This window comes from Bacillus rossius, chromosome 1 (genome assembly GCF_032445375.1).
Source record: "Bacillus rossius redtenbacheri isolate Brsri chromosome 1, Brsri_v3, whole genome shotgun sequence".
NCBI lineage: Eukaryota > Metazoa > Arthropoda > Insecta > Phasmatodea > Bacillidae > Bacillus > Bacillus rossius.
The window spans coordinates 13,890,057-13,902,683 of record NC_086330.1 but is presented as its reverse complement, the minus strand read 5'-3'; the positions used below and the strand labels follow the sequence as shown (position 1 = coordinate 13,902,683).

Here is a 12,627-nt window from a genome sequence, read left to right as displayed (position 1 = left end):
GCTCCCGCCAGGGCTGAAGCAGGATTCTGTGGAGGAGGGTTCCAGTTCAACCATTAGTAGAGACCGGAAAAATTCGCGGGTTCAATGACCTGTAGGATGAACTCCATAGTTCTACGTACACTTGGTCAAATGTCACCCACTCATTGGCTGCTGTCTTGAGACGTCCCAACGTAGCAGCCTGTGATTCGATACAGCTTTGGTCGGGCGTTTCTCATTGGCCCAGAATCATCCAGGTGAGTTGTGAGCCAATAGCAGAGGCAGCACTGAGGTATAACTATTTGTATTTTAGCATATTGTGAAATGAATTCACTGTCTCTAACCACTAGTTATGAGAAAGTTTTACTTATACGTAATTGAATTTCAAAAGAAAATTAATGATTACATTATTATCTCAGTAAATAGTAGACTTTTTAGAACTCTGATGTTTACACAAAGAATTTGAAGTAATTTTTTTGAGAATGGAAAACTGAACTTTTTATAAATAAGTTTTTATTTAATGGTTTTTAATATTTTTTTTCATTAGTCATTTGAATGATTAGTTTGTTAACTCGAGTCATTAAGTAAATTGTCATGAAATGCACAATACACGTGTCAACATGCTTACAGTAACACACATACAAACATTAAACATACATAGAATACTTGGAAAAACTATTCCTGCCACCTCTGTGTATGAGACATGTCGAGGTGTAAGGACGAGGAAATATGTTTTTGTAGCCCACTTAGGATTACATAAATCCCTCTAAACTTACGTAGCTAAGTTGATATTTTCTCTTTTTATCTTTGCTTGTTTATTAAATCGTGGAAGTGAGGGGTACAGACCATGCCTACGGGCGTGTTCTGCCAATGGCTTGGACGGAGCACTGTGGTCAGCTACGACCACCACAGACTAGCAGTGTCCTGCCCCACTCGAGACGAGCGTTAGCTTGGGTTGACCACCTGCCGTCCTGCTTGATTACAGCATCTTTGATCACGATTGATTATGCACTGTACGTAGTTCACAGATAATGTGTAAACTAAACTGAGTAAGAAACATTAAGTAAACATGATGACTGGTCCTTAAATAAAAGTATTTCTGCTATTTTATGATTATGTTCTAGGGTTTTGTTTTGATGACAGTGAGCAGCTCATTGGAAAATGGTTTTCCAAACTAGTAACCTAATGTAAAATGGCATAACCGTTTGAGGGTTTGAGTCCCATAGTGAGACTCAAACCCTCAAATTTTCTCTGGAGAGAAAATTATAGACATTCCTTAAACTTGTCCCTTCATGGTAAATGCCATTTGGAACTGCTTTCAGATAGAGCCTAACACCACTGCTAATTCAAAGCTATACAGGCTTTGTTCATGTGGAGTATATAATTAAAAAATTCTGCAAAAATTACAATAAGGTGTTCTTTTTACGGTAATTACTTATCAAATAACTACAACTAATTCTCTCTATTGGTAGGTGTAACTATTACTTCTACACATGTTTGGGATTTTAATGGCAGATTTCATAATGTAGAATATTTTTATAGTTTATGCATATCAGAAAAGGTTATATTTATATTTCAATAAAATTGTAGTGTACAGTAAATTTAAATGTAAGGGAAACTTTATATTTAATAAAATTAACAGTGGTTATTTTCTACACTTTACAAAAAAAAATTCATTTTATTAATTATTATGCATTCAGGTGAAAATATTTACGCCATTTCTACTTTATACACGCGTGACAACCACTACACCTTTGGGTGCAGAAAGTGCAGAATGTACAGCCCAAGTGAATAAAGTATATAGCATATAAAATGTAATTTTTCATTGAAGTGTTAATTTGTTTCCATCTTGTCTTGCTTGAACCTTCGCGCTCAAGAAACTACATCCAACATGTTCCCAGATAGGCTTTGTGACTAGTAAAAAATGAACTGAATTCATTAGCATTATTTTAACTTCGTAAACACGCAAAAGAGACGGAAGTTTACAAAACCTTGGGAACTGGACATTAGCATTCTGTTGTGTACGCCCAATTAAAATTCATCCTCAATGCGCTTCTTGGTTTTCACGCACGGATTCGTTAATGCTAGTAGCGCGTAATTTTCAAAATAAAGCGCGAATTTCACTATCGTGACAAATAAAAACAAAGAAGAAAAAAGATTCAACAGCCGTTCCTTTAGAATTGAAGAATGTAAACAGTGAAGCATTTAAACGTAAACATCGCTGCTGTTAAACTTGCATTTATGCACGCCTTTGTCAAGCCAGGCGCACAGCTGGTTAGACCTGTTCGCGCTGTTTGCCATGGCGTCTTGGCGAGAAGGTAAGGAAAGGGAATAATTCTATTTTTTGGTTGAATGTTGCTGGTTACGTAACAGCATATTTCCGTGAACATATGACTGTGAGGCGGTAGCTGTCAGATTTTGTTGATAATGTTAAATAACTTTTTTTTAAAAGTAAAAATATCACTCACGTTACCCAGAGCAAATAGAACAAGCATACATAGTACCTTTATGCTTGTTTTAACACCGTTGTTTTTACTCGGTTAACAAATACAAGCTACTCGGTTGTTTTTGTAACAAATAGTGAATTTGGCAGTACCGAAGGATAGAGCAAATTTTTTGTCTACACTTGTAAAAAAATTTCGCACAGGTACCATAATAGTCTATCTTCGTAAATGTATTATTTTCGAGTGACAGTCCGTGACAAATATTCCTTATATTTGGCGTCAACCAAGTTTTTAGAGTAGAATTAATAGCTGATTGTTTATCTGCATAATACTGTACAAATTTTTCGCTGCATATTCAGTTCATTAAAATAGCGAGAGTTGGCAACATCGGAACATCTTCAGAAAGTAAACAAGCAACCAGGACGTGACTTGAAACTTTATCTTAAGAATGTGGGCGTGTCTTTATGCTAATTTACCACCACTCGGCATCCGCTCAGCTGACGTTGGTTCTCGCCACAGCGCGTCATGTGCGTGTAGTAGAAACAACATATTTTGTAGTCGGAATAACACGATAACAGACCAGTTGTTTGCTCATTTAGCCTAGCGCTACATGTTTTTTCTTCCTTCTCCAAAACAATTTTATATTTGTCTTATTTGTTTTGAGCGAAGCGAGTATTCCGCATGCCTGGTTTTTTGCATGATGTACAAAATTACACTTAAATGAAGAAATGAATATTAGTAAACTTATTCCCTACCGTCTAATAAATTATTGCGCACTGAAACACCAGAAATCAGGTTAGTTGTCAAATTTAAATTCACATGTGCATGCAATCGTAATTTTTTAATTCACTTTTTTTTTTTTACTAAACATTGCATTAAATTTATTTTTCAGTAATGGCATCCCTCCCTGCCAGTGGTGACGGAACAACCAGTATCCATGCAGGGCTGATTTCGGAAGTGCACGATATTCCTATGGATGTTCTCATTAGACCGTTTCCACCAGACGTCAATGAAGAGAAAGTTAAAAGCATAATGGAGACATTAGAGGTATATGCACTTTTTGCTACATGATTGTAAGGGACCTGCTTAGGCAGGCCTACCTGTATTCAGGGGCGTAGCCAGGGGGGGGAATTTAGGGGTTCTAGCACCAAATCTTTAATTAATTTCTTACTCATCACTCAAACAAATTTCATATTAAAATTAATAAAAATTTTACCATTACAATATTTAAATTTAAGCACCGAAAACTGCTAAAATAGCACTATTTTACACCTTAAAATCCAAATTTTTCCGGGGGAGGACCCCCGGACCCCCCGCTTTAATACGGGGGGAGGGGGGCCATGCTTCTTAACACCCCCCATACGCAAATCCTGGCTACGCCACTGCCTGTATTCATGATGCATGACAAGTGAGACACTCGCTTGTGCTTCTAGCATGGTATCGCTTTTAGGAGGAAGGCTCTAAACTGGTGCACAATCCTCTTATCATACATGGGACAACTGTGAGATTTGAGCAGTAATTTTAACATTAGTTGGCAAAGAAATGAAGATAAGGTATAATGCAAGGCCATTGGAATTTCCAAAAATCTCTACCAGATGTTTCATGCCTAAAAATTGTTCTGAAAACACACATTTTAGTCATATTGAGTGTCCTAAAAATGTAAGAGTCTTTTAGTTCTCACCACTTATGTATTAAACATGTAACCTCAGAAATGAGCAAATTCACGTGTTCTCATGATGCAAATAAATTTACAATACCAAACTTGGACATGAAATTTAACATATAATTCTTTTAAATAATCCAGAGCATACTAAATATATGAAAATAATTCATTTTGGGAATAAAAACTGTAACAATTTTCAATGCTGAACATGTGAAATTTATTCCCTAGACCGGATTTATCACCACCTGTGTTTTTGAAGTTATACCTCTTTAGGTGCATTGAGGGTGAAATTTTAGTATGCACCAGAAATGCAATGAAATAAGTGTGCATTACACAATGGAAACTTTAACAGGTTGAAAGTCCAGTGCGCATGCATGCAGAAACTGCTATAATCACGAGCTGTAGTCAGGACCACCATGTGGCAACATGCACCTGTATTTTAACTTTTGCAAACATCAGAGATAGCGTATTGGTGTTCCAAAGCAAACTTTATTGTAGTGAAACTATCCTGGAATACATTTTGTAAACTTGAATAGTCATTCATTATAAAATATAGTTGCAAATTTAAAAATGCCTTTAATTTATTAGTCGGGAAAATTGTTTTGGCACAAGTATGGCTTCAAAGTTAGCGGTAAATATTTACTTGGGCGGTATTTCCGAAAAAAAATTTTAAAAATCCGAAAATACCTTTATTTTATGCTCTTCAACTTCCTCTTTTCATTAAAAGTGGCGGAGGTAAGAAATTCCAAATACTTTAGGAGATATCGAATTTTTAAATTTCATCATATGTAGTTGAGCGGTATTTGCGAAAATAAATGTTAAAAATCCGAAAATACCTTTATCATATGCTCTTCAACTTTTTGTTAGTTCTCTAAAGCATTACAAAGCAGTATTTATGAAACTAAAATTTGTAGTCCAATTGATACATTAAAATAAATATACCTCAAAAATTTTAAAACATATAACACTAAGTATATAAATGTATATTTATTTGTGCTTAAACTACAGAAATCAGTCTGTAAATACTTCCTACAAACAAACCTTAACTGTATTGAGCTTATTCAACATTTGAGATATAACCTTAAAAATTTAATCACGCAATTCTATTATTCAACATGGCATCAAATATATATAGGCTAACAGTTTCTTGTTAGACTACAGTATACCGGATGCTGTGTTAACGAATGTTGACAAAGGATTATCAGAATTGTAATGCCAGTATTTTAACATATTTTATACAAAGTATTAAAGGACAGCTGTACTTTTATAAAGTTTAGTTTGGCACACCAGTATGCGTAGTACATCCCCAGATGTTTGCGAAAGTTAATATAATCACATGGGTCCCCCATCTTTTTGAGATTTCTGAGACGTACACAGATGGCAGCACCATTTTGTGTTGAAATTTACTTCCATTCAGAAAATTACTCCTACCAAATGCAGTACTATACTTAGAACTAAGATGTTTACACATCAAAAAAGAAATATAGAAACAGAACTACCCATCCACATTCTGGTTCACAAATTAAGTTTTAATGCATTCTTAAACACTTTTCGTAAACAGTGAGGGCTATCTTCTCCACTGCTTCACGGGGAAAGTTGTTTTATATGGGCACCACCACGTGAAATGGGCACGTGGACCCCGGCCGATCCTCTCTCTCAGGGCATGACGTGACCCATGTGGGACGAGTTACCAGCCTTATTGATTCGCTTATGTCGATCTACACCAAACCTGGCCCGCTCTAGGCGTCGGGCACGCCACATTCGTACAAAGGTTGGATTCTCATTACGTAAAATATAACTCACGACTCAGTTAAAATTTAGGTTTAATAATATAACTCACGCCTCCCTACACGTTCTCCATTAAAACAGTAAAAGGCCTGGGCACGGATCAGCTTAATTAAAGCGTGGGCCAACCATGTGGCCATGCGCTATGAGTCTCCTGTGGACTGCGACAAAGAAGCTCGTAACGAGTTACATAAATATTTAATTAAACGTCCCACCGACCGAGAGCGGCCCCGAGGGCTAGAGATTGAAATTATTTAGGAACAAATTATAAAACAGAAATACTTGATCAGATGCACAAAGATTGCGGCCCCCGGGGTGCTGACGCGTCTACTCTCGATGGCTGTTGAAGAGGAACTGGCGACGCTACCCTCGCAATGGCGCACTTCCGCCGTACAAAAACCGTTAAGTTAATTAATGACCCTGTGCCCCGGTGAAAGTGAAGATAATTACAAAACACATCATTTAATTACAAAACACAATACTCTTAATTAAAAACCATTAACACTTCTGTAATTATTTAACGTGAGACTTAAAAGAATCACAACTGAGGTCAAGTTCCGGTCCGTGCGGATTCGTCCGCGCAACGTCTTTAAAACTAGAATGTATTATTAAATTAAGTAAAAGAGCACGTTGGCTTGAACATAAAAACACTGGGGCTAAAAATAAAAGGTTACAATAATTAATTAGGTACATGATTAGGGGCCGACGCACTGCTTCTACAGCGCCCTCATGAGGGAGGTCCTGGCGTGCAATTCAAAACAAACACACGTTCGCTGTGAAATGCCAGGAGGGAAAAGTGAGGAAGGGAGCGGAGCCTGTCCAGGCTCAGGGCGAAGCTCCGGCCGATGTCAACAGTCACCACTCAAAATATCTTCAGCAGTTTTCAAATCGACATGGTTCTTTCTGAAGGCCAGCACACCGTGTGTGTGCCCAGGTAGGCGGGCTGTTTAAAGAGTTAACCATGATTCTAGGTTATACATTAAGGTGCACTAAGGTTTAAAATAAGGTACTCAATCTTCAAGTTTACAGTGAGCCGTCCAACCACTTTGTTACCTACATATCAATCTTTTGTTCATAAACTACAAGCAATCCCTCGAGGCTCAACTGAGCTTGTCCGTAAGTTGTAAAATGTACCCAAGTTAATTGAACAAGGTGGCGAAATCAACTGCCGTGTCACTTTACATTGCTGGATATGTAATGATGCGCAATCAGCAGTTGGTTGCACTACACTTAGGTAATTGTAAATATAAAAATCCCTATAATTTATTAGCCTCGAAAATTGTTTCGGAACAAGCATGGATTCAAAGTTAGCTAACATTTGTTTAGTTCTCTAAAGCATTATGAATGCAGTATTTATGTAACTAAAATTTTCAGTCCAGTTGATACATTAAAATAAATATACCTGAAACATTTTCTCTTTATTTCAATGTTAACAAAGGATTATTAGAATTGTAATGCCAGTATTTTAACATATACACAGCCGAGCCGAGGGCATGGGCTAGGGTCAGCAGTAAGTGAGCATGCTGCTGTCTGCTGAGCCGAGGGCATGGGCTAGGGTCAGCAGTAAGCGAGCATGCGGCTGTCTGCTGAGCCGAGGGCATGGGCTAGGGTCAGCAGTAAGTGAGCATGCTGCTGTCTGCTGAGCCGAGGGCATGGGCTAGGGTCAGCAGTAAGCGAGCATGCTGCTGTCTGCTGAGCCGAGGGCATGGGCTAGGGTCAGCAGTAAGTGAGCATGCTGCTGTCTGCTGAGCCGAGGGCATGGGCTAGGGTCAGCAGTAAGCGAGCATGCTGCTGTCTGCTGAGCCGAGGGCATGGGCTAGGGTCAGCAGTAAGCGAGCATGCTGCTGTCTGCTGAGCCGAGGGCATGGGCTAGGGTCAGCAGTAAGTGAGCATGCTGCTGTCTGCTGAGCCGAGGGCATGGGCTAGGGTCAGCAGTAAGCGAGCATGCCGCTGTCTGCCGAGCCGAGGGCATGGGATAGGGTCAGCAGTAAGCGAGCATGCCGCTGTCTGCCGAGCTGAGGGCATGGGCTAGGGTCAGCAGTAAGCGAGCATGCGGCTGTCTGCCGAGCCGAGGGCATGGGCTAGGGTCAGCAGTAAGCGAGCAGAAGGGCAATCTGCAGTTACAGCCGAGCCGAGGGCATGGGCTAAGGTCAGCAGTAAGCGAGCATGCTGCTGTCTGCTGAGCCGAGGGCATGGGCTAGGGTCAGCAGTAAGCGAGCATGCGGCTGTCTGCCGAGCCGAGGGCATGGGCTAGGGTCAGCAGTAAGCGAGCAGAAGGGCAATCTGCAGTTACAGCCGAGCCGAGGGCATGGGCTAAGGTCAGCAGTAAGCGAGCATGCTGCTGTCTGCTGAGCCGAGGGCATGGGCTAGGGTCAGCAGTAAGCGGGCATGCGGCTGTGGTCGCAGGACCCCAGCAAGCGGGCGCTGGTGCCGCCCATCGACGTGCTGTGGATCAAAGGCAGGCAGGACGGCGACTACTACTACTCGTTCGGCGGCTGCCACCGCTACACGGCGCACCGGAGGCTGGGGCGCCGGACCATCAAGGCCAAGCTGGTGGTGTCCACCGTCCAGGACCTCAGGAGCTACCTGGGAGCCTCCACGCCCGACCTCAAGTAGCGGCCCCACTCAGGCTCTATCCACGACACTAATCTGTTACATTGTGGAAAGCATTGACTGCTGAGCTAGAACAATGGAAGAAAGCTTTAAAGGTGACCGATAGGTTTACTTGCCTTGATATGCCAATATTTTAATAATTGTAATTTGAAATTATGTATATATACATATATATAAAATAAGAATTTTGAAAGATGGTAGGAATCAATGCTTTTTTAAGATAAGATTCTGGTTCACAAATTAAGTTTTAATAATATACGTACACCTTCCCTTAATCTGCTTCTCAGTATTTTCAGCCTTTCAAGGCAGGGTTGGGGTGTGTGTATGCATGGGGGAAGGGGTGATGGGGGTTTATATCCCGCCAAAATCTATGCTCACCAACGACATGTTTTAAAGCAAACAGAGGGCAAAGTGGTTCTACCCCTTTGCCAAATAAATGAAAATCTGCGTACACTCCTGTTTTTAGGTCAAATGAATTCTAAGTCAAGCTCAAAGTTAGCCGCACATGTGGGGGGGGGGGGAGTGTTCTGGGTTCATGTGAAATTACAAGTTCAGTGGTTGGTTTCAAAAGTGTCATTTTAGCACAACTAGACTGTCAGTGGGCATTCTGTGATCTCATAGGTTGTAATTAAAATATTATTTGAAAAATTTACGGTTGTGTATAAAAAACGTTTTTGGTCTCCATGTGCAAGCAAAACAAAACTGGATGGCTGCATGACATTGACGTTTCACACTAATTACTGGCATAGTCCGAAAGTGCCTTTTGTCATTCCAAGTGTTAAAAGTTGCTTGGTCATTAACTCATTATTAACAAATTGATGCAATGTGAAGTTTTTCTGTACATATTAATCTTTGAGAAATTTAGCTTGTCTATGCTTATAAGCTGGTGTGGGTTACGTATATATTTGGGAGGCTTAAAGGGACCTGAGATCTAACAAGTTTTGTAGGTTTTATTTTCTCGTGGGGCACACATTTAGTGATTAGTTTTGAAGTTAATTTATAAATTTGTTTTAAAGGCCGGTTTCTGATACAAAAAATAAACAGTAGTATAGTTGTACGAGACAGAAAAAGTGAGTTTGAAAATTTTTTATAATTCCAGACAGACGACGAACTAATTTAGTGCTGATAATTTTAAAGCTTATGGGAAAAATTTATGATAAAATAATTAATTGTACTTGCTTTAAACTGTCTGGTCTGACCCAGTACAGTGAATAATTCTTGTGAATCATGGTTCTCATGTTGATAAGTGAACAAGTTATTCCTGTAAGTAAGAAATGTGTTCAAAGTTTTATATGATCAAGTTAATATTGAAATATTTTCTATATATTTTATATCTACCTAAATATAGCTACAAAACTGTCACGGAGTTTATAGAAAGCAAAACTGTTATATTGTATATTTATTTCATTATTCTCGTGTGTGTATCTAATGTATAAATTATTTTAAGATAAACATTATTTTTTTACATGGAAGCAACTTACATTTTGTTTTGTTTCAAACATGTGGCTTCTGCATTTTACAGCATAAAAATTAAATCCCATTATATTTTATATTTTATACTCTAACATCTAACATGCTCCAAGCTATTGTGAGTGACCCTCTTGTATGGTATAATTGCATCATATGTGAAATACAAAATTTTTGGTGCAAGGTATAACAGTGTCAATAAGATTGACTTGCTCATGAAGAAACGGTACCATTCTTATTTAGTAATATATTTAACTAGGTCTTTCATTATGTAGATTTACTTTTTTGTTTTAATTTCAAAAGATTCTGGAGGCAAGTTTAGTGGAAATTACCAAGAACATTTTGTCTGAAGAAATTTTGCTCAAAATTTAGTTGATAATTATGAGACAAGTTTCATGGAAACAAATTAGTAAATAAAAAAAAAGCAATCTTTAATTTCTGTTTTTGTACCATCTCATAAGAATTTAAAGTAGCATCATTGTTGTAAATAAATGCACCATGTAATAAAGATAAAGAGCCTTCCTGTACCAAACTCAGTAAAATCTCGTTACAATGTGATGAGTCTTTTCACCCTTCACTGGGTTTCGCGAGCACAGACATCCACGGCGGTGACAGCCATGGTGTCCCTGTGCTTGCAGAGGCAGAATGATTCTGCGATGGTATCCCAATGCCTTCCACAGGATGAAGGTTTGTAAAAACCTCCTCCCTGGCCAGAAATCAAACCCGGGCCCCATGGCCACCGACCAGACAAGCTAGCAATCAGACTAAGTGGGCAGACTATTACAATGGACCCGACAAAAAAAAAAAAAACACAAATTTGTAACCTAAGATTGGCAGTATTATTTTATACAGCACTGTTGATAAGTCAACAGATATTGTAGGGACATGAAAATATATCTACTTTAAAAATAAATATTTATAATGAGGTTCCACTGAATGAAGAAAATTGTTGAGCGAGTTTTTCAGTACCCGCCAGTGATGTGTGAACATATAAACTAAGGACACCAATTTCAACAAATTTTTTTTAAAACAATGCAAAGTGTGATAAATACATGATAAGTATTAATTTAAGGGGAAAAACTGTAAAAATTATTCCTCTTTTCAAAACCTAACTATAATTTTGTTTAACAAAATGGTACTATCGTATTTGAGGTTATACTTATTTAGGCGAGTCGAGGGTGAAATTTCAGTACGCACCAGAATTGCAATGAAAGTGGAAATCTGACAGGTTGAAAGTCCAATGCGCATACATGCAGAAACTGCTATAGTCACGAGCCGAAGTCGTCAAGATGGCGGATCCACAGGGGATGTACTAAGTGTATTGGTATGCCAAAGTAAACTTTATGGTAGTGAAACTATCCTGGAATACATTTTGAAAACTTTAACAGTGATAGTAAAATATAATAAAAAAACTGAAAAATAACCTATAATTTAATAGCCATAATTGTGTTGGGACAAACATGGCGTCAAAGATATTTAACATATTGTTGGTTATTTAAAGCATTGTGAACGTGGCACTAGCTTTGAAGTATTTTTTTAAAAAAAAAGTTTCAGTCATATAGATCTCGGATATAGACTTAATTTTCGACAATGAATTAATTTAAAAAACTGCCCATCTTGCTCAAATTCATTAAACCGTTAATACTATAAATTTTCCACACTAAAATATTAACATGAAACATTTCAAAACATGTAACACTTAAGTATGTATATTTTTGTGCATTTGTTTTTGCTTAAAAGCCTAAAATTTATAGGTAAATAAAATACTTCCTAAAACTAACCTTAACCTTATCGTGGTGATTCAAGATGATGATTATTATTATATAATGACATCATAATGTTATTTAAAAATGTGCATGGTCCCACGCACGGCAGAAGTGAAACTTCTTTGCTTATTAGGCATAGGAAAAAAAAGCAATAATAATTGAGAATAGTAAGGATGTGGGTATGATCTCAAATGAAAAAAAAAATTGCCTTATTTTGCACCCTGTACTCTCGCATTCTTTCACTGGCACTTTTTGGTGCCTCTTAGCGGTTTAATTCCACGTTACCTTCAATAATACCTCTTATCACTCATTACTTATTATTATGAATAATGTTAAATCACGATACCCAGCGGAATAAAATAATAAAATGAAAGAACAAAAAACAACTAATCCAACATAAATTAAATTTATAAAGTCTATCTGACAAGTCTATAAGTCCTTTTAACATTTCAAATCACAGTGTTCACATACCAAATATAAATTACACCTATAAAGCTAACTTATTGAGTCCAAGCATCTATTCTTATATTTAAAATCACATTATTCACATAAAAATAAATGATGCTTATAAAGTTAATTGCACAAATCAATAACTCTTTTCCATGCTTAAAATAATGTTAAAATAAAATAAAAATGGTAGCATTAATCGTTAGCCATTACAAAAACAGGAGTAGACAAACACAAGCAGTGTTACAAGAATTCTGTAGCATCACTGCTGCGTAATTTCTGCTTCTCCCCTGCTGCATTCTCTTCCAGCCATTAAAACTAGCATATAGCATGATAGGCTACGTACCTATCCCCCCCCGCCACCTTGCATCTTCCCATTCGATCGCTAGTGCATGCGTTGGAGTGGAGTCTCCTCTCCTCTCTACCAGTTCCCCCACCATGTACCTAACTATTCCCCTCATGCAAT

General features: G+C 38.0%; 1 protein-coding gene across 2 annotated transcripts; it reads left to right on the top strand.

The window, feature by feature from the left end:
* Positions 1 to 2,146: 2,146 nt before the first annotated feature.
* Positions 2,147 to 8,674, top strand: LOC134532460 (sulfiredoxin-1). 2 transcript variants are annotated; one of them, XM_063368882.1, is made up of 3 exons: positions 2,147 to 2,294; positions 3,313 to 3,467; positions 8,275 to 8,674. In XM_063368882.1, exons 1-3 carry the CDS (start codon positions 2,276 to 2,278, stop codon positions 8,482 to 8,484), a joined length of 384 nt encoding a protein of 127 aa, XP_063224952.1. In that variant the 5' UTR covers positions 2,147 to 2,275; the 3' UTR covers positions 8,485 to 8,674. The 2 variants fall into 2 exon arrangements, with proteins under 2 accessions (XP_063224952.1, XP_063224946.1); XM_063368876.1 differs by lacking the exon at positions 2,147 to 2,294 and adding an exon at positions 2,478 to 3,215.
* The last annotated feature ends 3,953 nt before the right edge of the window (positions 8,675 to 12,627 follow it).